Source organism: Psittacula echo, assembly GCF_963264785.1.
Source record: "Psittacula echo genome assembly, chromosome: 4".
NCBI lineage: Eukaryota > Metazoa > Chordata > Aves > Psittaciformes > Psittacidae > Psittacula > Psittacula echo.
The window spans coordinates 35,335,869-35,359,762 of record NC_137738.1 but is presented as its reverse complement, the minus strand read 5'-3'; the positions used below and the strand labels follow the sequence as shown (position 1 = coordinate 35,359,762).

General features: G+C 36.1%; 1 protein-coding gene across 10 annotated transcripts in view; it reads left to right on the top strand.

The window, feature by feature from the left end:
• Positions 1-23,894, top strand: part of QKI (QKI, KH domain containing RNA binding) — a 156,920-nt gene that overhangs the window by 106,662 nt on the left and 26,364 nt on the right. For all 10 annotated transcript variants that reach the window (XR_013956544.1, XR_013956545.1, XM_080614866.1 and 7 more), the window contains one exon: positions 299-442. Coding sequence is in view for 8 of the 10 variants with exons in the window: in XM_080614866.1 (XP_080470992.1) it covers positions 299-442 (144 nt within the window). In the remaining 2 variants the exon portion in view is untranslated. The remainder of the gene's footprint in view (positions 1-298; positions 443-23,894) is intronic.

The window sequence follows — 23,894 nt, the reverse complement described above, 5'->3', positions numbered from 1 at the left end:
AGGTGCTCTACATTGGTTTCTTTGTAGTCTTGATAAAAAAAAAAAAAAAGAAAGCATGAGGTTCCAAAACATAAGCAAAATCCTCCAAAAGATATTTTGAAGCCTAAATTCTTGTTAAGTAACCATGTAAAACAAAGCAGCCTTTACAGTCCGAAGAAGTCTTTTCCCCGTCTTGTTGAAAATAGTGTGTACTATTCACAGAATTGAGTTTGTCCAGTGTTTGTGGTTGGTTTATATGGAATGTGCTTCATAGCATTTATTTATTTATTTATTTATTTATTTATTTATTTATTTTCAGGAAGAACAGAACCGAGGCAAGCCCAACTGGGAACACCTGAATGAAGATTTACATGTACTTATCACTGTGGAGGATGCTCAGAACAGAGCAGAAATAAAGCTGAAGAGGGCTGTTGAAGAAGTAAAAAAGTTACTGATACCAGCAGTAAGTATTTGTATACAAGTCTTCCATTTCCATTTCTAGAAATTATCTCTGAAATACAATTAATGCTGCAGCAGTAGGGGTGAGGTTGCAGAGCATCCTCCTCAAATGAAACTCAGATATTATTTTGTAATACTCTAGTGATCTTTAAAGTGCCTTATCCTGGATAAAATTATTCCACAGAACAGAATATATTTTTTTAAGAGATGTTATTTTTTGGGTTTTTTTTGCCTGGACTTTTTTTTTTTTTTTTTTTTTTTTTTTTGTCTTGTTTAGAAAAAGATGCAGATCACCTTTAAAAGGCAATTCTAAACTGCTAAGAAATACTAGCTTTTTCACCCTTCAGTGTAAGGATGCTTATGTTTAAGGCTGGGGGAATATGACATGCTTTTATGTCTCACTTTGAGGTGATCATGATACTTTACAAAAAGAAGGTATGTTTTCTTAGATCCTTACATTGAACACCTTCCAAAAAGAGCAAAACCCTTCAGGATATACTGTCAATATGCAGGGGAAAAATAAACATGGTGCAGCTGGAAAATCTATTATCTTTCTCATTTGCTGAATATATAAACTGCCTCCTGCCCAGCCAGATGACTTAAAGCCTTTTGGAGGAACCAGAATTACCCTTGAGAACCTTTCTCTTAGATCTGCTCTACCTTCTCACTCAAAGCAAGGGTGTTCAGGGTGGCTGTATAGTGCATCCCATGCAATTAGCTTGCATCTTGTTATTTTTACCACCACTTTTGTGCCATTATAAAATGATAAAAATGAATAGCATCTTCTTCAGTGGTGGAATAAATTTCCATATTGCGAGAAAACATTAAGATTATCCTGTGAAAAGAAATAGTAGGCAGTATTAAAATGACCAAATGATTTTGGGTGCTTTGGTGAATGCTAATAGATGCTGGCTATGGGGGAACTTGTGCTGACATATGCAGTCTCTATAAACATATTTATTCAGAATACATTTTTTAAAGTTACCAAAGATCAGATATGCATAAGAAGCTTGGGTGCTGCTTATTACATGTGCAGGAGTTGAAGGTCTGTTGTCTCTCATTTCTGAACATTGGCTTGTTGAAACAGATGTCTGTAGTACCCACTAATGGATTAATATATAGGTGAACTCATGTGTGGTACAGACCAATGAATTAGTATATAGGTGAACTTGTTTTTTGTACTACCTATTACATCTGTTCAATTAGTATAAAATAATGATTGCTTAATCAAAGTATGGTTTCAGGCAGGTTGAGAGTTGAAAAATTCTGGTTTAGGATACAAATTGAAAACTTCTGTGAAGAAAGCCGTAAACCTTTAAATAATCAGGTTAAGCATGAGGGATGAAAAATAAATCCTAGCTAATTACAATGAGACGTGGGGAAACTGTGGATACTGGAAGATTCCAAAGATGTTCTAAAATATACGAATGGAAAATTTGGAATTCCCTTTCAAATGGTAGAATACCTGCAACTATGACTGTTTTCCAAATAAATGTCAGAGGATTAAGATTTATAAATGATATTAATGTATTTTTGGTTTTAGCTCCATCTACCTTGAATAAAATTTGAGATTATGTAGGAGAAAATACGCAGTCTCATGCCTGCCCTATAATGGCAGTGCTTTGCTTTTCTGAAGTACATTTCAGAAAAGCAAGCTAGTGTTAGAGATGAGAATGAGTTATTAATTTCTTGGAATAATCAGTTATTTTTACACTGAAGATACCAAAAAGTCTAATTACATTTTATAGCAACAATGCACAAGTAGGCACATTTCTTAAATAGATTTCCATTTTGGAGGTACTTGGGTGAAGAGAGACTATTTCGTAGTAAAATGTGCTTCTTTATGAGTCTGGATCACTAGTGATTTTTTTTTCCTTGTGGATGTGAATTTTTAATTTCTCTTTCCACTTGCCGTGGGATTCTTACCAAGATGGTGGTATAGTCAGTTTTTCTTTACAAATAAAAAGCACAACTTGAGGCAGACTGGCTGAATAAGCCATTTTTTTCCATAAGGAGAAAACCAATAATTTTATTTTTTTTTCATATATATTATTATTTTGTATTTAATTTACATTTCTTTGGTATGATTTTTTTTTTTTATTCTAATTATTTATTTTGTCTGTACTTAATGTTCTGTAGGACTAATTCTTTTGTTGTACTTCAGTGAGATTCTGGTCATTACCTGGACCTGCAGGATAAAATAGTACTGCCTCTTTCGTGTTTTTCTCTGAAGAAAAGCAGGGAGACCAAAGCAGTCTGCAGGCTTTTGGGATCTCACCAAGGTGTACCATTCTTACCCCTCCTGAAGTGAATCCTACAGGTTATTGATCTTTCTTCATTGTGAGATCGCTGAGAGTTTGCTATTTGCAAGAGTTCAGTAAGGATGGGCTATTCTCTTGTAAAGGAAAGACAAAAGATTCTTTGGATTGTGCACTGCAGAATGTAAGAAACAACTCAGAGCCTGTGTAAAACGATGTTCATAGTAAGTATAGCATACTGAGTTCCAGTGACATTAAGGGTTTGGAATTACTCTCTAAGGTCTTTAGGCAGTAGGGCTGAATTCCTCTGCTAGAAATATATAAGGCTTTTATGTATTCTAAGAAGCATTGAATACACTCATCTACCTGAATGTGTTTTTTAGATGCTCTTTTAGTTACAGAGATGTCTCTCTAATTTCTAATCTACCTTTATTGCTGTTTTTTATATAGGATGAGGTACATACAACAGAATTCAAATTTCAGTGCATACATATTTGATGCATAACATCAACTGCATACACTTTTAATCCCTTTTTCCTTTGACTCCACATTCTTCCTTTCAGAAGAAAAGATCATATTTGTGGCTTCTACTTAATCTTCTAATTGGTCTGGAATCAGTGTTTTTCAAGTTCTATGTATTGCTCTTCCTGCATCAGAACAGCTGTAGTTTTACTTGGTTGATGCCTCCATCTTGTCTGAAGACAACTGCAACATGGTATTAGTCACTGATGCTCCCTGTCAAACTGTGTGTATCGTTTGCCACTACAATAATGGAATTATAAGATTGTGATGGCTAGGAAATAATGTTTCAGTAGAAGATTATTTAATTTTGTTTGTACATTAGGGTCTTGCCTGTAATAGTGATTTTAGACTTCTCAGTCTTGAATATCTTTAAATTTGGCTGTATGGTCTTCATTTTTACCTTGAGAACTTTGTGTGCTGTGAATTCCGTAGGAAAAACCTGATAGAGTAGAAAGAATTTTAAGAATTTTTAATCGTGCTTTAGTTAAGAAAAAAAAAAAAAAGGTGGATATTGTAGTAATGCTGTACATAGTTTGCCGTGTAGTGAAAACTAGCAAAAACTTGAAAATGGAAATATATTAGGAGATTATTTCATTTGTTTTAGCTATCTAAAAAACCACAATAAATTCTGCATGCAAGTTTGGCTTTCCTGAATAATTCTAATTCACTCCTGCATGGTGTGCTGGTTTTACATTTTTGCTTTCACAAGTGAGAGAATGTAGTGCCACCTTCTATAGTCTCCCTATTGAAATGTTGGTTATGCTGTTCAACCCATTGTTTGCTGCTTATTCAGTTAAAGTTAGGAAATTAATAACAGAATAACAGAGTAATAGAAAAGGGACACTTCTGTCCTTAAAAGGTTTTTAGGAAATTTCTGCGTTACATCTGTTTTGTCAGGTCAGATGCAAGTGTCTCACAGTGCACATCATGTAAATGATCAAAAGGGGAGCTCTGCAGATAGAGTAATGAATCATAGAATAGTTGGGGTTGGAAAGGACCTCAAGATCTTCTAGTTCCAACCCCCCTGCCATGGGCAGGAATGCCTCACACTAAAATGAAGCAGCCAAGCTTCTTGGGAGTGACTGCTAGATGACACGTGGTAAACTTTTTGATGTGGAGGAGAAGTGATAGTGTTGTTATTTTTAGTAGTGTGAAGCAGACTTAATGTTTCCATGATAGTATGAACCAAGGGCTGCTGCAGTCCTGCCATTCCTTTATGATTTGCTGTTTCTGCTTCCTGTTTAGCATCAGAAAGTACTGGCCTTCATCTGACCGTGTGGCTAGTCCATTTGGTGGAGAGCTTAACCTTGGATTAACTGACTTGTTACGGAGTCAGTTTTCTTTTAGCACTGACAGAAGTGATGGGATGAGAATGCGCAGCCCAGAAAAAATGGGATAGCAGCAGACCACCCTTAAATAAATTTAACCTTCTGTAGAACTGCGATTATGTTCACCTGCAGATAGGATGAGAACAAAATAATCAGACACTTCCTGTAGTAGAATATGACAGTGGAAAACAAAAGAGGAAAGCCTACTTGTGTGTAGTTTTTCCTCTTTCCCACTGCCCAGTATGTCTAGTACTGGTAATTTCAGTAGATTATTCACAAGTTGAATAAAGTATTAGTTATGTTGAGCAGTCCTTTAGTAAATTCTGGTATACATTTTATCAGTCTTACCCTGCTGAAAGTTCTTACTGTAATGCAAGTCTGAGTTTTAAATATGAGGACAAGAATCTCTTGCATCAGTTCACATAGGAAGTTTTTACGCATTGTACTTGATATGTTGTTGCAGGGTTAAATTTTTCAGCTTACACTGGTATTGACAATTACCAAAATTATTTGAGACCAGCTGCAAGTGTGAAACAGCTCTCTCCATCATTGTGTGCTATGGTAGAAACTCCATAGACCAGTGGTTCATTGGCACCAAAAAAAGTCTGTTGATGGAAATGATTTTTTAGATCATACTTACTACAAGATACCGATGTGATTTACAACTTAATTGAATAAAACCTTATTTAAACTCTGTTAAATTCATCAACTTTCCTAAAATATCTTTGTAGTACTAAGGAGAAAAGTAATATTCATCAGAATATTGTTCATGAGAATAATTTTGACAGTGGATATAAAATGTGCTCACTTGTGATTATTAATTTGTTTTCACCTTCCCATTTTCCAAAAGTTGTCAAATAAAGGGAAAATACAAACTTATGAGGATCTGTGCACTCATGTATTTTGGGTGATCGCTTTACATTTGGACATGTTCTAATAAGATGTAATCAGTCTCATTTTATTAGCTTGTAACTTCGGTAGCAGTTCATACTGATTCTTTTTCTCCCTAGGCTTTTCTTATACTAATGGGAAAAAGAAACTTCTCCAACAGTTATTGCTAAGCATCTTAATCTGTTACTGTGAATTTTCTTTGGGACATCTTGAGTGGCTTTTAGAACCTTGGGAAATCAGTTCATTTTGCCTACATATGGTTGCTGCTGAATACCCTATCTCATTTCCCCTTTTCTTTCTTCTCCAAAATATTTATTGGAGATGCAATAATTCATTTAAGTTGTTACAGATGTATAACTGGAGAAATGGTAGATCTTAATTTATGAAAAAGACCTTGGGAAACTTACAAAATAGTCTTTTCTCAAAGAGAGACAAGGAAGCTCTGTTGCCTGAAACTCAGTATGCACACGTCCTTCCAAAGCAGGATTATACATTGATTAGGGCTCTAATTAGGTTCTACATGGGTTTTGTCTGGCTTTTGGTAGGACAGCTGTGGAAGAAACAAATGTTGCTGACCTATTCTGGTAATTAATTTTGTGGTACCTGTAACTTTTTTTTTTTTTTTTTTTTTATTCTTCATTCTTCATCCTATTTTTAAACTTGCTTTCTTGGTTCTTGGCTATTTTTCTTGCCTTTTTTATAGTCTCTCCCCACCCCCCATCTTTGTTCTTTTTCTATTGATGGCTGTTATAGAACATGTAAGCTGGGATCTTTTATATTAATCTTGTTGAAGTATTTGTCCTCTTATGCAAGAAATAGCTGATGAAACTGATTCTCCTTGTCCATCTTGATAAAGATTACAAGAAAACTGCAACAAATACCCATGCATTATTTTTTATCCTTTATTTCTAATTACAGTTGGTTTTTTGCTTGGTTGGTTTTCTTTTTTGAAATCACATCCTTATACCTAAGTGGAAGAAATGCTAATTGTATAGTTGTGATTCCTGGGGAGACATAGTATAAAGAGTAGATATTAGTTGTCTTGCACTTTTATACTAAATATTAACAGGACTATGTTGAGGAGCTCAGATCATTTTACGTAGAAGTTACACTGGCAGTGGCTTCTGGAGGGATCTTATCAACTGCAAAGTTTTTTGTTTGAAGTAATAGTAAAGTACAGTAAACATTTCCCTTTTCCAGCTATTTAAAGCATTCTTTACAGCCAGTCTTAGTTTTGAAATCTAGATTCCTAATTATACAAAAATAAAGCTTGTCATAGAAGCATCTGTGGTTTAATGCTGACTGATGATTTATAGTCATCAAGTTGCTCTACATTGTGCTGTTTTGACGTCAGAACACAGAAAATTCTAACCTTTGGAAAAGTGCCAGCGTTTTTCAGCTACTATGCAATAGAAAACTCAAATGTTTCTTTTTTAAACCAGTAAAGAAATGCTTGAGCTTTCAGTGGACTAGTAAGTTTTCCTTTCGTAAGTTGTTTATAGGTAGGGCTTTAATATGGGAATGTTCTGCACCCTGTTATCAGGAGAAACATAGGTGGACATGATATAAGAGATGGGAGTGAACTTATTTTAAATAGCTTACGTAATTGTAGACTGGGCCATTTGTAACACACTTCCAATTAAACTGTTGAGTGGTAAACTGTCCTGGAAAATGAAAAATTAGATGAGAGATTACCGGAAAGTTGCATTGCTTGGAACACCAATTATTAATGAGAGGCATTTAAGACTAGGTTTTGGGGAGGGTTTTGTGTGTTGTAGGAAATGGTATGTTTTGGTCGTTGTTTTTGTGTTTTTTTGTTTGGTTTTTTTCTTGGTGATGGTGGTGAGTTTTTTCCTTATGTATTTTAGCAGGTATTTTAAGAGCTCTGCCTTCTTCTCAAACTTGCCTACATACTTGCCTTCTATGTTTTCGGTGTTACCATTATTAGCTAATTTTTAATATTTCCACAATATTTAGAAAGTGGAGTGTATTTTCAATTCCAAATCACTTGGAGTTATTGTTGAGAAGGAAATCTGAACAGCCATCACATCTTAAGAAAAAGTCAGGGGTTTCTAATACTATATCCAGTCCTTTAGTATTGCAGCCTCTTATAAATGGACTGGAAGATGTGACATTTTCTTTTTGACCAAACACAGCTGCAGATACTAAGAATGTCAGTTGCTTTGTTTATAAATAAATAAATTCAGCCTTCGATGGATACTTGCCTAATTTCAGAAACTGTACATCAGAAATCTTTTTATGAGACTGAAGGTCAAACCCTCAAACCCACCATTTGCAGTTGGCAAGAGGTCATTTTTCTTAAGATCATTTTTAGTATTTTTGATGAAAACTACTTTTCAGTTGTGTAATTACGTGTACCGCTATGCTCTCATCTTAGAAATAGCTTCTTCAGGATTTCTTCACTCTCTAGCTTATATGTCCTAGTTTGGAAACAGAATTTGAACTTTGACTACTCTGGCTTTCTTGGCAGCTATAGTAAATATACTGGTACAGTTGCACTAACATAAGCAAATGATATATCTGGAAAGGTGAAATGAGACTAGAAGGAAGAGTGGAGATTTGTCATATGTACTCACAGACACTTGAATGCCATAATGATAGAAGCTGTGCAAATAGTCAATTCTAGTTCTTTGATAAGACTTCTGGCTGCATTAGGCCGCCAGTCGGCCTTATTTTTCTGTATCTGCTGGTCTGAGCTTTTAGTTTTTAATGAGTATCTAAAGGGGGCCTACAGGAAAGCTGGAAATGGGACTTTTTCAGGGGCATGTAGTGACAGGACAAACAGAATGTCTTTAAACTGAAAGGCGGTAGATTGAGGTTAGTTATAAGGAAGTTCTTTACTTACAAGGGTGGTGAGGCACTGGCACAGGTTGGCCAGAGAAGCTGTGGATGCTCCATCCCTGTATGGGGCTTTGAGCAACAACCTGATTTGGTGGGAGATGTCCCTGTCCATAGCATGGGGTTGGAACTAGATGATCTTTAAGGTCCCTTCCAACCAAAACCATTCTATGATTCTATAGCTGGTAGGGTTTTAAAGAAAAGTTTTGAAATGATAGCTTGTTTGCTTAGTTGGTTGGAATTTATAATCAAAATCAGTGCAATCAACAAAGGTGTTAAATAATAAAATCTTCATGTCACTATGCAGGGAATTTGTTTGAGAGAGTATAGTAACCACTTGGTTTACCTTGGAAGATAAAGTCTGAAAGACAAAGGGAACTAAAAGGAATGTCTGATTTTTTCCCACATTTTTAAACCCACTGTAATACATATGGTAGTAATGTGCTGATCTGATTTTCTGTTAATGATATTTCTTATCATTTGGAGCAGTTAGACTATTGCTGTAATGGTGAGAAGAATACTGTTTATTTTCTTAAGCCTGGAAGACCAAGGCCTGTATTTGCCTTTCAGTAGTCATTCCTGAAATTGCTGATTGATTTCTAAAGAAGATGCCTGGGCTCTGTAGGGGACTCCTTTAGTGATCCTTGCAGTATGAGCTCTCCAGTCTTAGTAGATGGTGAAGAACTGTGGAAAGTTATGCTTTATTACTTGGCAGCAAGCTAAGCTTCAGGGAAATCTGATACCTTTGAAGATTGAAAGGTCAACGAGATTCAAGAAGGATACACATTTTAAAAAAACCACAAAACAAACAAACAAACAAAACCACAAAAAAATCCGACCTTGTAAAATTCCTCTGGTTGTAGAAACACTTGTTTTCCCCAATGCTAGCAAAGATACTCTTTAAATAAATGTTAACATCCTCATCTGTAAAGTGTGGTGATAGCTCCTTATGTATTTGTAAAACATTGAGGGGTAAATGTTTACTGAAAAAAATATATGAAAGGTCATTACTGGAATGTGAATTCTTTTACAGTAATCTGTAGTTTTGCCAGGTGGTCCTGAAAACAGAAGAATGAGCAAAGTTTATTTTATACTATAAGACTGGAGATTGTGGGGGGAACTCTGAAGGGTTCTTGGTGTTCATGCAGAGAGTTGTAGTAATAAGAATATAGAATCGAATAAATAGTTTTTTATTGATTTCAAATTGGAATTAATTTAAAATTATTTTGGAAATAGTTTTGCACAAGCCTTCTTGTAAGTTCTACATATTACTGAAATATTTTTATGGAGGATTTTTTAAAATATAAATATATATATCCAGCTGTTTAGCCTTTGTGCTTTAAGGGTCTAGTAAATCAGGTATTAGATGATATGTCTTGTCTTCCTTAAAAATAAATAGATTAGCAGTGTTGCAGAGTCACCTAGGAGCTGTGCTCAACTAGGCCGTCTTAAAGGGACTTAACAGTACTGTTTGAGAAATGCCCTCTCTTCTTCTTCTGTAAATCATATTGCAGTGCTTGGAAAATAAAGTGAAGCTGATATAAAGCTGATACAGTGCAATTTATTCTTATTATGCCATGATTTTTTATTCTGTATATTTTTCAGCTGCTAGAAGTAATCTGTTTATAGCAGTCCCAACGTGTAAATGTTAATCATCATTAAATAATACTTTCTTTCACTACGTACTGTAGCTGGGATTTTTAAAAAAGGTCCTAAGTGAGGGTATACAGGCTCTTCTAAAAATCCTAGTCTAGTTACTTTTAGGAACTTGAAAGTAAGGTGGATGATTGTGTGGATATGATAGCAATGATCAGTGGTTTAGGTTTAAAATCTAGGAATCAATTTTTACTAGAAATCTCAAGTTGATTTGGAAACTTTACAAATCTTTGCGAGGACAACTTCTGTGATGATGTAGTTGAGATGTTCTCTAGGTGCTGGTTGTGTTTATTTTTGCTGCATTTTAATCTGTTTAATCAGTTTCCTTCAAATGTGAATCACACATATCCTTGGAACCCAATTTTAAGGTTGAGGTGAACCAAGGATACTAGATGTGTGATTAAATGTCATTTAATAAAAAGCACCTGTGATCTAATACATGGCTTCTCTTAATAGATTCAGTAAACTGGTGGAGGTGTCTCCAGTAGCACATGGGGAGGGAGGGAAACCTTACCCTTTTGGTCTTCTGGTATCAGTTTAGTTTCTTTATAAGCTTTGATTTTTACTTTAATAATTTATTTCATCAAAGTGTCAGAATAGAATCCTGTTTAAAACAGTGTAGTAGTATGGAAACATAACTGGTATGAAAGCGGTAAATGTTGCTCCTTTGTGACTTTTCTAAACAGCTTGTGCTTCAAGGGAAGCTCATGTAAAAGGTAGAAAACTAAAATTTTGTCCTTAAAAGACCTTTAGGACATCATCCAGTTACTTAAGAATTAATTTTTTTGTTAAGTAATTTCAGAAAAAAAGTCTGTATTTTGAGAGTTGCAATTGTAGAAATTAAACAGTAAACATGTCTATATTCCTGTGAAGCATTAATATTATTAGCATGTGTTATTAATCCAGACAAGTTAAATTATGCACTGAAAAACATAGAAATAATGCCTTACTAGATTTCAGTAGAGGAGACTCTTTTTTGTTCCTGATTACCCTTTCAGTACTCCTCTATACATATCTTCATACTTTAGAATTCTAACTAATTAGACTAGTTCTTTTCCTGGCTTTGACGTCAGGCATATGACTACCCTTCCTTAACTTTGTCAGGAGCTTTTTCTTTTTTGCTTCTGGTGATGAAAGTTCCTCAAAAGAACATGAGTGCGTGGCACGTAATCCACAGTTAAGAGGGACAAACAATGGTACCATCTAGAAAGCATGGTTGAACTTAAAAAGTTTTTTCCATTTTGTTTCTTAGAGAAGAGAGATCGATACAGGTAACTATTCCTACACTTGTATCAGTGTTTGATCTAGAAGAATTGAAAGATCTGGTCATGATTTGCCTCTCAGTTTGTTTTCCTACAAGAAGTACTTGGTATTACAGTGCAGGGCCCTCCTTTCCTCTTGATACCTGAAATGTGGCATCTTAAGGATGCTAACCAGAGCATGGTTTTACTGTCTTGTCTTGTAGATTTTAGTTCTGCACAGTTGTACAAGGGAGAAGAAGAATGACTTAAAGCCAGAGTATCATCCTGCTTGGAGAGCACTCATAATCCTGAAGGATATGATGCAAGAGAAATTGCCTTTTGTTTCAGTAATGAGCCCCTTGTTCAAGCACAGTTCTTCGGTACATAAATCTATTCACAGCTGGAATTTTGGAAGGAGTCTCCTAGGTCTTCTGTAGAGTCTAAAACGCCTTCCAGAATCTTTGCTACACTGTGTTCCGCTGCCTTGTTCCAAATACATTGCTTTCAGAAATGTGTAGCAACTGGTATTTCTGAATCCTTGCTGAGTCCTACAGCCTCCTCCACAAGATGTTCTGGGAAAAGAATGCATAAAATGGTATGTGAAGCAATCTGTCACTTAGGCCTCTTTTGTTAACATCCAGACCTCACATTCACCACTACAACATATACGAAGAGTACCTTTTGTTGCTTCTATGCATGCTCAACAGTTTTATGTACTGATTTGCACAAAAGCCTCTGCTACGTTGTTTGCTGGTCATCTTGTCTTTTCTTAGGTAAACCAGTTGGATTTTCTTACTCCTGAGATACCCCTTACTCTCCCTAGTAAAACTGACAGTCTGTTATACTGCCTTGCCACTCTGCAGTGCAGAACAGATAAATCTTTGTTCTCACTATGATTTCAGATTCCTGGTTTCAAGAATGTCTTTTGTTTGTGTGGTCAGCATCTCTCCTGCTTTGTGTACAGCCACTTAGTGATGAATATTATCTTGAAAAGACTCATAGCTTTAGCAACTAGATTTTTAATCTGTGAAAGTATTCTTATCTGCACTCTAGCATTTATAGGTCCATTGCTTTGGGTAGGAGTTAAGAACCAAGTTTAAGTCAGATTTGGGATTTGGATATGTTTTCGCTTTTTCCCAGTAGGCCATTTTCCCTCGAAATGACTGCTTAACCATTCCTTTACCATGAAATGTTCTCAGATTTTGTATTCTGAATCTTTAACCTGTGGAAGGATAGTTAATGTATATTACAATATCAGTACTGCTAATTATATCTCTGTAACAAAACTCTTGATTAAAAATCCTTACTAATCTATAGGAATTTTCTTTGTATGGCAGGAGTTTGAGATGAAATGCACTGCACTGTAAAACATGTGAAAAGATGTTTGTGGTAGTGAATTTGAGTAATTGGCATTTCTGTGATGCTGTCATGGTATGGTGCCTGTTTGCACGTAATTCAGTGTGTGTTTTATAATGCAGTGGATTTAGGCCAGTGTAATCTCCTGTGAATTGGGATATTTTTTCAAGGCTATTTCATTATAGTAGATCTTCCTACCCTCCAAAAATTAGTCTTTGTAAGTAGGTACTGGAAGAAGCAACAAGAAACCTTCCAGGTATGCAAGTATAAATAGGTCCAAACTAAAGAGGGCAAAGAAAACTGTTGAATATCACCTTTGAAGATCTTCCTTAAGTATAATGCTTAATTATATTTCTAGACACTAATCTCTTTTTGCAGTTGTGCCTTTCTGGCAGTTACCCATGTAAGTCTTAGACTGTTGAAATAAGAGCTTCCAGAAGGTTAAAAGTGGGGGCACAGATGATAATTAAAGGTGTCTTGAACATTTTTAGCAAATGGATAATTACTTTCATCATCAAAACCAAAGCAAAACAAGCAAACCCATACTTCTGTTGTTGTTGTTTGGTGGCTTATGGGGTAACTGAAGAAAAAATATCAAAATATAGTACAAAGTATGAAACCATGTAGTGATTTTGGACACTGACCAGGTGGGCTGATTAACTGTACAAATACTTAAAAATTATGAAGCAACCTAAGGGTGGTAATGGGATAATCTCTGTTTTAACTTCACAATAAAGCAAACAGAGCTCTCTGTTCATAAGCTGCCAAATATAAGGGTATAGGATGGTCTTCAACTTAGAAAATTATCAGAAACCCCAAAATCAAAATAAACAGTCTCCTTATTAAAATATTAATACCAGACACTAATTCTTACTTGGTTTAAATGAAGACAGACAGTATTTCTATAGTTGAAATTTGATGTTGAGCTGTCCTTAGGGAGGGTGAAAGTGGCACTCATTCATCTATGGAAGAATTTGTATGCAGTACTTGTCAACATACTATATATTGAATATACATAGTTGATGTCTCACATGTAATATACTTCTAAATTTCAGTGCCTAATGTGCTGAAGAGAAATTTCATATAAAATACTTAACAGACCTGCTTTCTTGTGTGGGCTTCTGCACTGTTGCTCTTCTTTAGTGGAGCTGATATTCTGTTCTGGTTGTAGAACTTAACACTGTATGTAGGGGAATATGTTCAGTATTTGATGCTACAGTATAGGTATGCACTGAATATTTTGCAAGCATATGAAGATATGTCACAGATTTCTAGAACACCAGCAGGCACTTAAAAAAACCCAAACCAATATATATAATTTGGGCAATCATACTTAATGCATTCAAGTGCTCCTTGCATCTCAAATTACAGTGCATTATTTTAGAGTGTACCTATTCTGTGGTACTGGTCCTGACTTCACTAGCGTCCTTACAAGCCACTGAATTGCATGTAGAGGTAGGATGGAGCAATATATCAGTCACTTTTCTTGCTTTTTCTGTTAATAGAAGTTGTAGGCTCTGCTTCACTAATTGGGCCAGATGGGTCTGACTGCTTTCTTAGATGAGTCAGCTTACAATTAAAAGATGTTTTTAACAATATGGCTGTATTTCATTAGAAATGCTTTGTGATAAAGTTGTCTTTGGGTTTCTTGTTTGCCACCACATGTAGGGTGTTAGAACTTAATCTGTTCTTAAAACAAAAATGCAGTAAGTTTAGAACGTCTCAGTATTTTTTTAGAAATGAAAGTTTAAACTTTCTCAAGTGTTACGAATTGAGATAATGTGGAATTTAAAATCATACTTTGAGAAAATGAGATGTTAGCTGTTATGACATTTTAGATGAAAAAACAGACAATATGTTTTGAAACGAAGTTCTTAACATTTTAATAATTGAGTTTGCTTCTGTTTTGTGTAACTTTTAAGAATGTGTTTAATTTTTGCACATCTAATTGTTTACTAGTTCTGGTATGTTTTCATCTGGAGAAAGGAAGAGAAGTTATGATGTTTGCTGTAGGTATTCTTGTTCTAAACGAAATGGCAATATGACCAAAAGTAAGTAGTTCATAGAAAAGGTCAAAAGTTCATCTTTGTACTTCAGTTTTATGAGTAAAAAGGGTAATTGTTCCTAGTCCTGTATTTTATATGAAACGTCTTTTTCCAGCTGCTTTCCAGAGTTTTTTTCCCTGTCAAAGCACAGTCCCCACCAACATTGTAACTTCTCGCACAACAGTTTATTATATAAGTGCAACTTTGTAGCTGCTGTTTCCTGCCTTGCTGTCATTTTGTGCTGGGCACCTGTCTGAAGCAGTTTTTAGACTTACGGTCTGTTTCCTGAAGTGACTCACAAAGTATCGAGTCTAATTAATTTCACCTCATCAGTGAAATATTTAGTGACTCTGCACCATTTTTTTTTTCCACATAGCTTTAATTTGGTACTTCTGCATTTTGTTTTTAAAGAGATAAAGGAAATCACTTATTTAGTGTAACTTGGCTTAGCATTAGTGGCTAGCTGTGGTGAAGCTACAGGTCGCAAGCTGTGAAATTCCCCATAGATACACTGAGCCTTTTACCTACTTAAATAAAAGGAGGCCCCAGAGCCAGTTAGCACCAGAAGATAAGGCAGGGCACTACCCCTGTCAGCAGAAGCTGCAACCTTAGAGATAAGAGGAGAAATGACCTGCCTAGAAACAGTGAAGAGACCCAGTGGGGAACAAGCTGACCCCAGGCCTCAATGCTACTATCGTACCAAAGTGTCATGTGAAGGGCAGGAAGTTCAGACTGTAAGGATATAACTGCCTGGGAATTTATTTATTCAGGGTCCCTCTCCAGAAGCACCCAGCTTGAGCTGTACCTCACCACTGTACCAAATAAATGAACTTATTGAATTCTGGCAGAGACTCTGCTCAGGGAAACCTAGGGTCAAGCCAGAGGGAGAAGTGTGTATGTGAGTGTCTGGAGTCAACACAGGGCACCTGTCTGTTCAGTGGAGCTCCTCACCACAAAGGGACTGTTAAGTCCTACTGGTTGAAGCCTTGGGTGCTATGGATGTGACTCCTTGACTGAGTATGCGACAGGTCTGTTTTCCCTCACATTCTTGAGCTTTTTTGGAGACGTATTCCTTTTTTTTGTCTTGGTTGCCATACAGTCCTAGATATGCTGGGCATATTACAGTTATCTTTCTTGTGATTAATACTTACTGAACTTACACATTTACAGCTAAATTGAATATTTCTTCAGTGACACTTCAGCCCAGTGTTCCAAAATTGCAATGCTTACCTTTAAAAAAAGGCAATAAATGTATACATGCATCCTGAGGATTTAAAGGCGAATTCGGTAGTTGTGATTTGAGAATACTTCATTTCACTGCATCTATGTTTTCTGATATGAAAATGTCAAAACACTTTGAATTGTATAAGTATGTTTTTTTGCTTATGGCAGTAAATGGAGGCCTCTGAGTGGAAGCTGAGAATACCTTTTTTTCCCCAAACTGAAACGTCTGAATGCAATGTGATGATGAATACAAGAATAGACAGCATTGTGTAAACAAAACGTAGTTAGGGTTTCTTATGCATATTGTAAGTCTGAAACCCTATTTCTAATGAAGAATGATGTGAGAGACAGTCAAACTTCAGAGCAAATGCTGGTAGTATGTACGACAGATTGCTCATCTCAGTGGGAAGCCAGTGGTAGACATATGAAGTTAAAATAGTACTTAAATTCTGACCATCTAGAATATAGTTCATGTAAACAGATTATTTTTAAATTATTTAAGTGTATGATCTATGATGAAACAAAAGCTATTCAGGTCACTGTTAACAGTGGAAAACATAAACTGAACAAAGGTGGCATTCAACAGTTGGTTCTTTTTCTTTACTGACTGACTGACTTTCATTTTAGAAATGTCAATTAAATGCATAGCTTAATAAACATGTAAGTGAAGCAAATGAGAAAGTCAAGTGTAAATGCAGGAAAATGGCCAGAATTACAGCATTGAAATAAAATACTTGGCTCTAGTAGGTCTTTAGAAGTCAGGAAAAGAGTTAAAAACCTTCAACTTGGAGGTCATCAAACTGTTCAGTTCAGTTTCTGAATGGACCAGCTGATGTAATATCCTGGTAACAGGTTGTGCTGGGCATGCTATATCATATGAAAGGCATGTATATTTTAAGTAAATGATGGGGTGATTTATAAGCATCCTTGATATCTGTGACATCTGTGTTTTGTTTCTCTAAGCTGATAAAGAGATGGGGTTTAAAACAAACAAAAACCCAACCCAACAAAACGCCTTGATTTGTAGACATGAGTGTTTTCAGATAAAGTGGGAAGAGCATTGGTATTCATGTATCTCTGAATCTTGTAGAAAAGTTTTAGAAATACATTTATGACAATAGCCTCAACCTTTTTTTTTTGTGAAAATGAAGAAGTCGGTTTCATATTTGGGTTTACGAAGGTTTAACTAAGGCATATCAATAAATGGGTTTCTTCTCTGGGTTATAAACGAGTGAAAGTAGAATCTTCATAAACTTATATAAATAGTGTAATTTATTTAATCTTAAGGTTATACAGGTGAAAGGTAGTAAAGAAAAGTCATTCCCAATGGGTCATGTATTAAATCTAGGATTGAGAAAGAGAGAAGTCAGGTTTGTATCCAAAGCATTCCCAGCTTTACACTTATGTGAAAGAAAGGACCTGCTGAAGCCAGAGCTGTCAATGTACAGTACCCCATACCTTCTAATGTGTCTCAGCCTGATTCTTGTAAAAAGAGGAGAAGCTTTTCTAAAAAAAATTTAGCACATTGTTATTTAGAGAAAGCCTGGTTTGAAGCTGGTGCTCACCTTCCAGTGAAAGGGTTATGAAATAATTTTGCAGCCATGGCCATACCAGTTAGTTTAGGATTCTTTCATATACATGTTTGGTTAACCACACACCTGTGACTTTTTTCAATTATGAACTGTGCAGACCAACCACACGCATTCTGAAGTGCAGCTCGCTGCATGGATGTTGTTCTCAAAGTCAAGTGTTGCGAAAGTCCTCAAGTCCAGTGCCAAAATAGTCAAGCAGTACTTAGACAAATACAGTTCCTTATGCTGACTCTTTTCATTGGATGGAACTACGATATTCAGTGGAACCTGATATGCGGGCTGATCAAAACTAATACAGATTACTTAATACAGTGCATCAGGAGCTAACTAGGATAAATTGTTAAAACAGGCTTTCAAGAGATAATCCCGTAACCCTGGGAAGTTGTAGGTTATTTATAATGGAACTATGGAAGATTTAAAAAAACCCCAAAAGCATACAGACCTCATTTTATATGCGAAGAACTCTTGGTAAAGAGATCATTGCCTCCACTGGAAAAAATAAGAGTTCATAAGTTGGTAACGCTTTAATGCATTTGCTCTCTGCTGCTATTGGTAACTCCTGTTTTTGGTGTCTGTGCTAAACCACTGTGGTAGGGGTAGCTAGTTCTGTCACATTCAGGAGGGAAGAAGGTGTAGTACCTATAGGAAAGCATACTCAAATTTTATCAGATTTAGTGCTCTTTTTTATGATCTTTATTTATAGAAGATGCTAATATATCTTAAGATTTGTCAAAGAGCATTTCTTCAAGTGACTTGGAAGTTGCTAGTCTAGGGAGGATGTTGGTCCTGTTTAATTAATTTCAGTTAGGATGTTTGCTTGTCTGATTTTCAGCTGCTGTACACATTTTTAATACTCATGCTTCCCTTTTCCCACTTTTACAAAAGCAGAAGTTACCTTCTGCTTCTTCAGAGTACTGAGAAAATAAATTTTATAGGAGGACCCTGAGACCACCATCTTAGTTCCTTTAAAGACAAAATTAAGCTAGGGTTTAGGCTTTACCAATACAATAAATGTTGGCCCACAGACAGCAAATGTTTATTTTGTTGAACATTGAGCTGCTGTTTACATTTCAATGGAAAGAGGGAACAGCTGGGGCAGAAGAGCAAGGGAGCAGTTGTTAGTTTCCTTCACATTTCTTGATTAAAAATGATGGGAGCGAAAAAGCATTGTCACAAACCCTCCGTCTTTCCTCTTTCTCAAAACAAATGATGCTGTAAAAGGACCTGATTGCCTTTTTTAAAATTGAGATGTTCTGGTGACAGACAGGTGCTTACACACCTTCAGTATAATTGCAGAACATACAAGATTCAATAGTGTTTTATATGGTTCCTTGATCTGTAGTTTAGACTAACACATGCAGTATATAATAATAGCAGAAGGTGAATTAATTACATTTGTGAGGTGACTAAATAACTCCAGTAGACAAAACGCTGAAGTTAATGATTCAGTTGTCTGCTGTCATGCCGCTTGTTTTTTTCCTTCTGTAATGTTTGTTCTGCACAACTTAGCCCACAGAAGATTCTTTGTCTTTGCAGTTAGGGAGCCTCTCTTGTAAAAAGCCATGATGTGGGAGTGCATCCCTTCCTGTGCACAAAGGTGTTGCTGCTGTTCTCTGCCCTGTACAGCCATTTTAATCTGAATGGGAAATCTGTCTAGGGACCCGAGTACAGTAATTAGCAGTCTCTTCAGATTGTCAGAGCAGAATTACCATTGTAATGGTTTAGCTGGAGGATAAAAGGATTGAATTTGGGTCTGCCTTCCTGCCAAACTAAATGAGTTGCCATGGGAATTTTCAAATATAAGAGGCGTTTACTTAAAGCAATTTGCCGGGTTTGAATAAACTCATAAATTATGGGCTTTAGAGGAGAGATCCCTGCTTTCTCTGGCATAGGCTGAACAGCAAAGAAGGCTGTTAGAAAGCTGCTTACATTCTTAATGAGAATAAGTTGATCCATGCTCCCGTGCAGACTATCAGCTTATTAAGGCTAAACTGTTTCTGCTAAATACAGTACAGTAAGCACATTTTGAGAGACAGAGTTTGCAACAAATCCCTGGAGTAAAAAACAAAATCTGATTGCTCTAAACATAAATTGAATTTCCTTTACTAGATTAGATCTATTTTGAAGTAATGCTATTAAAAATGGTTCTCTGTATTGTTTCAATAAACATTAACCTGCTATTGATTTCAACTTTCCTCTGTGCATGTAGTATTTATTACAACACTTGTCAAATCTGCTTCTGAAAGGGGAGGAGGGCATTGAAGGTTTCTTTTGAAAACACATAAAGTGCTATGGCCCTTCGAACTGTTTTTTTCAGGTCACATGTAAATGTTTTCTCAGCTCAAGCCTGCCTTCTCTCAGAAGGGAGTTGGGCTTTGACCTGTTGACTTCTTTGTCAGCACCAGTGCTATTGAAATGTGAGATGAACCTGGTGCTTTCACAAATGTCTCAAGTGATGAACATCACTTATGCTTGTTTAACCTTCAGTTGTGCTCAAGACGTCAGCTGTAGTAGTAAGATCTGATGACCAGTGTTTTGCACTGCTTATTTGGAAGCATGTATTAATGTTTTTCTAGTCACTTAGATTTGATAATTTACAGAAAGAAATATGGAAACTTATACGTGCTTGAATACTTTCATACTAGATTTAAAAAAGTATGTATTCAAGGACATGGCTTGGAATAGTATGTGATATTTTTCCCCAAAATAATTTATATTGCATATATAGCTTAAGGCTTAAATGTTTCCTTGTGATCCTTTTTAGTATGTATCTCAAATTTTTACTCATCATAACTATTAGGATATGGTGGAGGAACTAATTAAAAAGAGAGCAGTACTGCTGTAATGGCAGTAATTTAGACTTTTGTTTAAAGCAGTAAAAATATGCTTAGAAATCCTTGATACAATCTTACATCACTAGCAGGAATCCTGTAAATTAGCAAAGGAAAATAGTAAATTTGTGCTGGTGATTCAGTGGTTGAACAGCTGCTAAGTTCTAACAAATTCCTGAACTGTTACTAATGATGCAGCTGAAACTCTGTTTGGTAGCCTCAGGGTACTGTTTCTGTGGAACTTTAGAGCTATCTCCAAATAAATTAGATGAAGAGCAGCATTTACTATTACTGATACTTGGAATTTTAGCTGTTCATTTGAAGTTACTTCAAGAAGTATTGGTTCCTCATATTATTTGTGCTCTACAGTGTGCGTACTGAAAATTGCCAGCAAGTTGATTTTATCAGACTTGATCCCCACCCCCATACTTTCTCAGATGAGTTAGTCAAATGTGACAGCAAAATGTAAAGGTATTGAGGGTTTCTGAAGTGGTTTGCAAAACAAACTATGAATGCTTCTACAGTCTGTATCACAAGAGGGGGATGCTAAATGATGAGAGGGCATTAACAGCATTTAAAAACAAACAAACAAAAAAAAACACCAGAAAAAAAGTATAGAAAAGGCAGTGCTGGAGAGGACTCTTTTGGGATACTGGATTGAGCTATGTGCATCACTTAGTTCCATAGTACCAGTAGCTTACAGCAGTTCTGCACATCAGTGCTATTTTCAGAAACTGGGCAGTAAAAAAATATGGGCTTATTGTATGATAATTTTCAAATTTTGTGCTTCAGGATTATTTTTTTTTTCCCTACATTTTAGAGTTTCAGTTCCATAGGTTTGGGGGCTTAATTGGGACCTATCTTAGTTCAAGTCTTGTGGCCTTTTCCACTCCTCCCCTGTATTTGATTTACACAGCTGAGATGGAAGTAAGTGACAATGGGAGTACAGGCAGCTTAGCTGCTTTTTCTGCCTGGTCAGATGTAGGGATAGGGATATTTGATGATTACGGATAACTGAATCTGAGCTACATAGTATGATCTTAAGTTTTGCAATACATAGGGGAAAAGTGAAATTGCTGCTTTTCACTTAATTTTTTTATAAAAGTTTTCATAACCTGAAAATTATTGATCAGTCACATCAGAAACATGCTTTTCCAGAGTGAATGAAGACATGCATCAGACGGGTTACCTGATAGAAGACAGATATTTTCTTTGAAGGGTATTTGATCTTTTACCCCATGAGCAGTGCAGAGAAAACTTACGGTTTTATCAGCTAAAAGTATGACAAGGAGTCAAGTTATCTGCTCAGTTGTCTTAAGTAAAACGGAGTTGTACCTGCTGGGGTCTGAATCTGGTTCCAGCTATGGTGTGTTTTCATGAGATGTGATGAGCCTGTTTAACAGTTAGAAGCGAAAGTCACCTTTCTGCTTCTCTGCTTCACTGAGCCCAAATGCAGGCTGCTTATTTTGTGGTAGCACTTGTCAGGCCTTTCCATGAGCTGATTTTATTTGCTAAAAGGTAAAAAAGTAATCCACAAAATTTTCTGGTGATTTTTGAGCGGTAAATTGCCTTGTTGATTGATGTCTCACAAGCACCAGCGCACGCAGAGGAAGTATCAAAGGCATGCATACAGAAAAAATGGGAATACCATAGTAGAAAAGCGGGAAGATATGCGAAGTACTTGTTCTCTGTGTTTCATTTGTTATATTTCTAGGGTTCTTGGCTCCTGCTGGTCCAGGAATCCAGAGAATCAAAGAAATGTGCATTCTGCTAGATCAATAAGGGTAACAGCTGTTTCTTCTCAAGGCACTCCCCCTTTTCTGATAAACTCTCTTAAAGTATTTTTATCCATTCTCCGTTTAACCTTGCTTCTGCTGGGGCTTTGTTACATTGGCCTCTGATCTTTAGATCCAACAGTTTGTGTCTTTCAGTAATTCTTTTCACTTAGTCACTAACATGTAAGCTTTTGGAAGCAGAAGCTATGCGTGCATATTGGTGGTATCTGAACTCCAGAATAGTTCTTATATACTGTTAGGCTAAAATTAACATTGCATGCAAAGGCATGAAAATAAAATGCATCATCCTAAGTCATACAGTTCTTGGCTGAAGAAAATCAACAGTTCTCACGATAGTTCTAGAGAAGAATATGGTACAGGAAAAGGAAAAAGTTTTAATATGGAGATCTATTTTTGTAGGGTACTCACTATCAAATCATACATTATTTTCAGCTTGTTGAGGTGGAGCTTTCCAAGTACTGGATATGCTGTTTAACTAGTGTGGATTTAAAGTTGGTGGTCTAAGGTGTAAAAATTGCCAGTTTAGGGTGATGATGTTTTAGAGAGACTTTTTTTATTCCCCCCCAGTGTTTTTAGAACAGAGAGTGCAAATACCAAAGAAGCTCAGAAGTCTCTGCAAAACACGAGTGCATATAGATATTTATAGTAGTAAGTAAATGGTTGAGATTGTAGCCTTTGCTTCTGATGAGTAAATCTGCAAATTTAGGAAGTGTACTTCACATGGTTTAAGGTAAGCAGTAGAGGATTGTGATGGTACAGTTGGTCAAGGGAGCTACAGTGGTATTCCTCCACTGAAGGTCAGCATCGAGACAGAAGAAAATCAGAAAGGAGAATGATTGTAGTAAAGAGCAATGGGCAGAAACTGAGTAAAGTGAAAAAAAAAAAAAAAAAAAAAGGCAAATGAAGACCAACAACAAACAATTGTAGAATAAACAGGAAGGAGAAAAAGGAAATCAAATATTTTAATATGAAAAGTTCAGTTGCTTGTCAGGTGGTACATTCCAGTTAGAAAAGAAAAATCCATGCTTCTAGTTTGGAAATCAGACTGCTGGGCTCCAGTATTAGCAAGACTAAGGCTCTTAATTCTACATTCAGCTGAGTCAACTTTGCTCTGAACAGGGGAGATCTCAACTCCCTTCAATCTCTCCTCCTTTACTCTGGCACACATTTGAGCCTTCAGTGAGCTTTTTCACTTTTGTAATCTGACAGAAAACTATTTAGATTTAAAAAAAAATAATAGTCTTGTCAGATGAACAGGTTGACATGGCTCAGTCATGGATACAGCAATGGATACAGGAAAACAAGTGAGAAAAGAGTGGGATTGTGAGTTCCACCAGTTAAATTGGCTTAAAGTACCACAGGAATGCCAGCTGAGAGGCTTTTTACATCTTCAAAAATAATTTTTGAGTCCTTTGAGAGCAGTGTAAAACCTCAGCCTAATCGTCCAGAACTAATTTGTACCTGAGAAGAAGCCTTGAGATAGCATTTTAATTTTTTACGTTCTACCATAGGCTGTTGTATTTTCTAGGTAAACTTGTCTGAACATGTTTCCTCTGAAATTATTCTCTGTAAGTTTTCCATCTGATTGATTCCCATTCCATTCTGTGGTTTTTAAGGTTTCAGCTTTCTGAATGCTATCATGTGCAGATACAGAGCAGCTTATTTTTACACATTCTGGAAACAAAATTCCATTCATTTTTCCATTTGAGTTGCTTCAGAAATACCATAGCTTTTCAAGCCTTTTGGACCTTTGTTGTCTCTCTTTCCCATGACTGAAGGGAAAGGACATTTGTCTCTTCCCATCATCCCATAGATGATGAGTAAATTAATATTCTTCCGTTATTCTCAGATAGGATG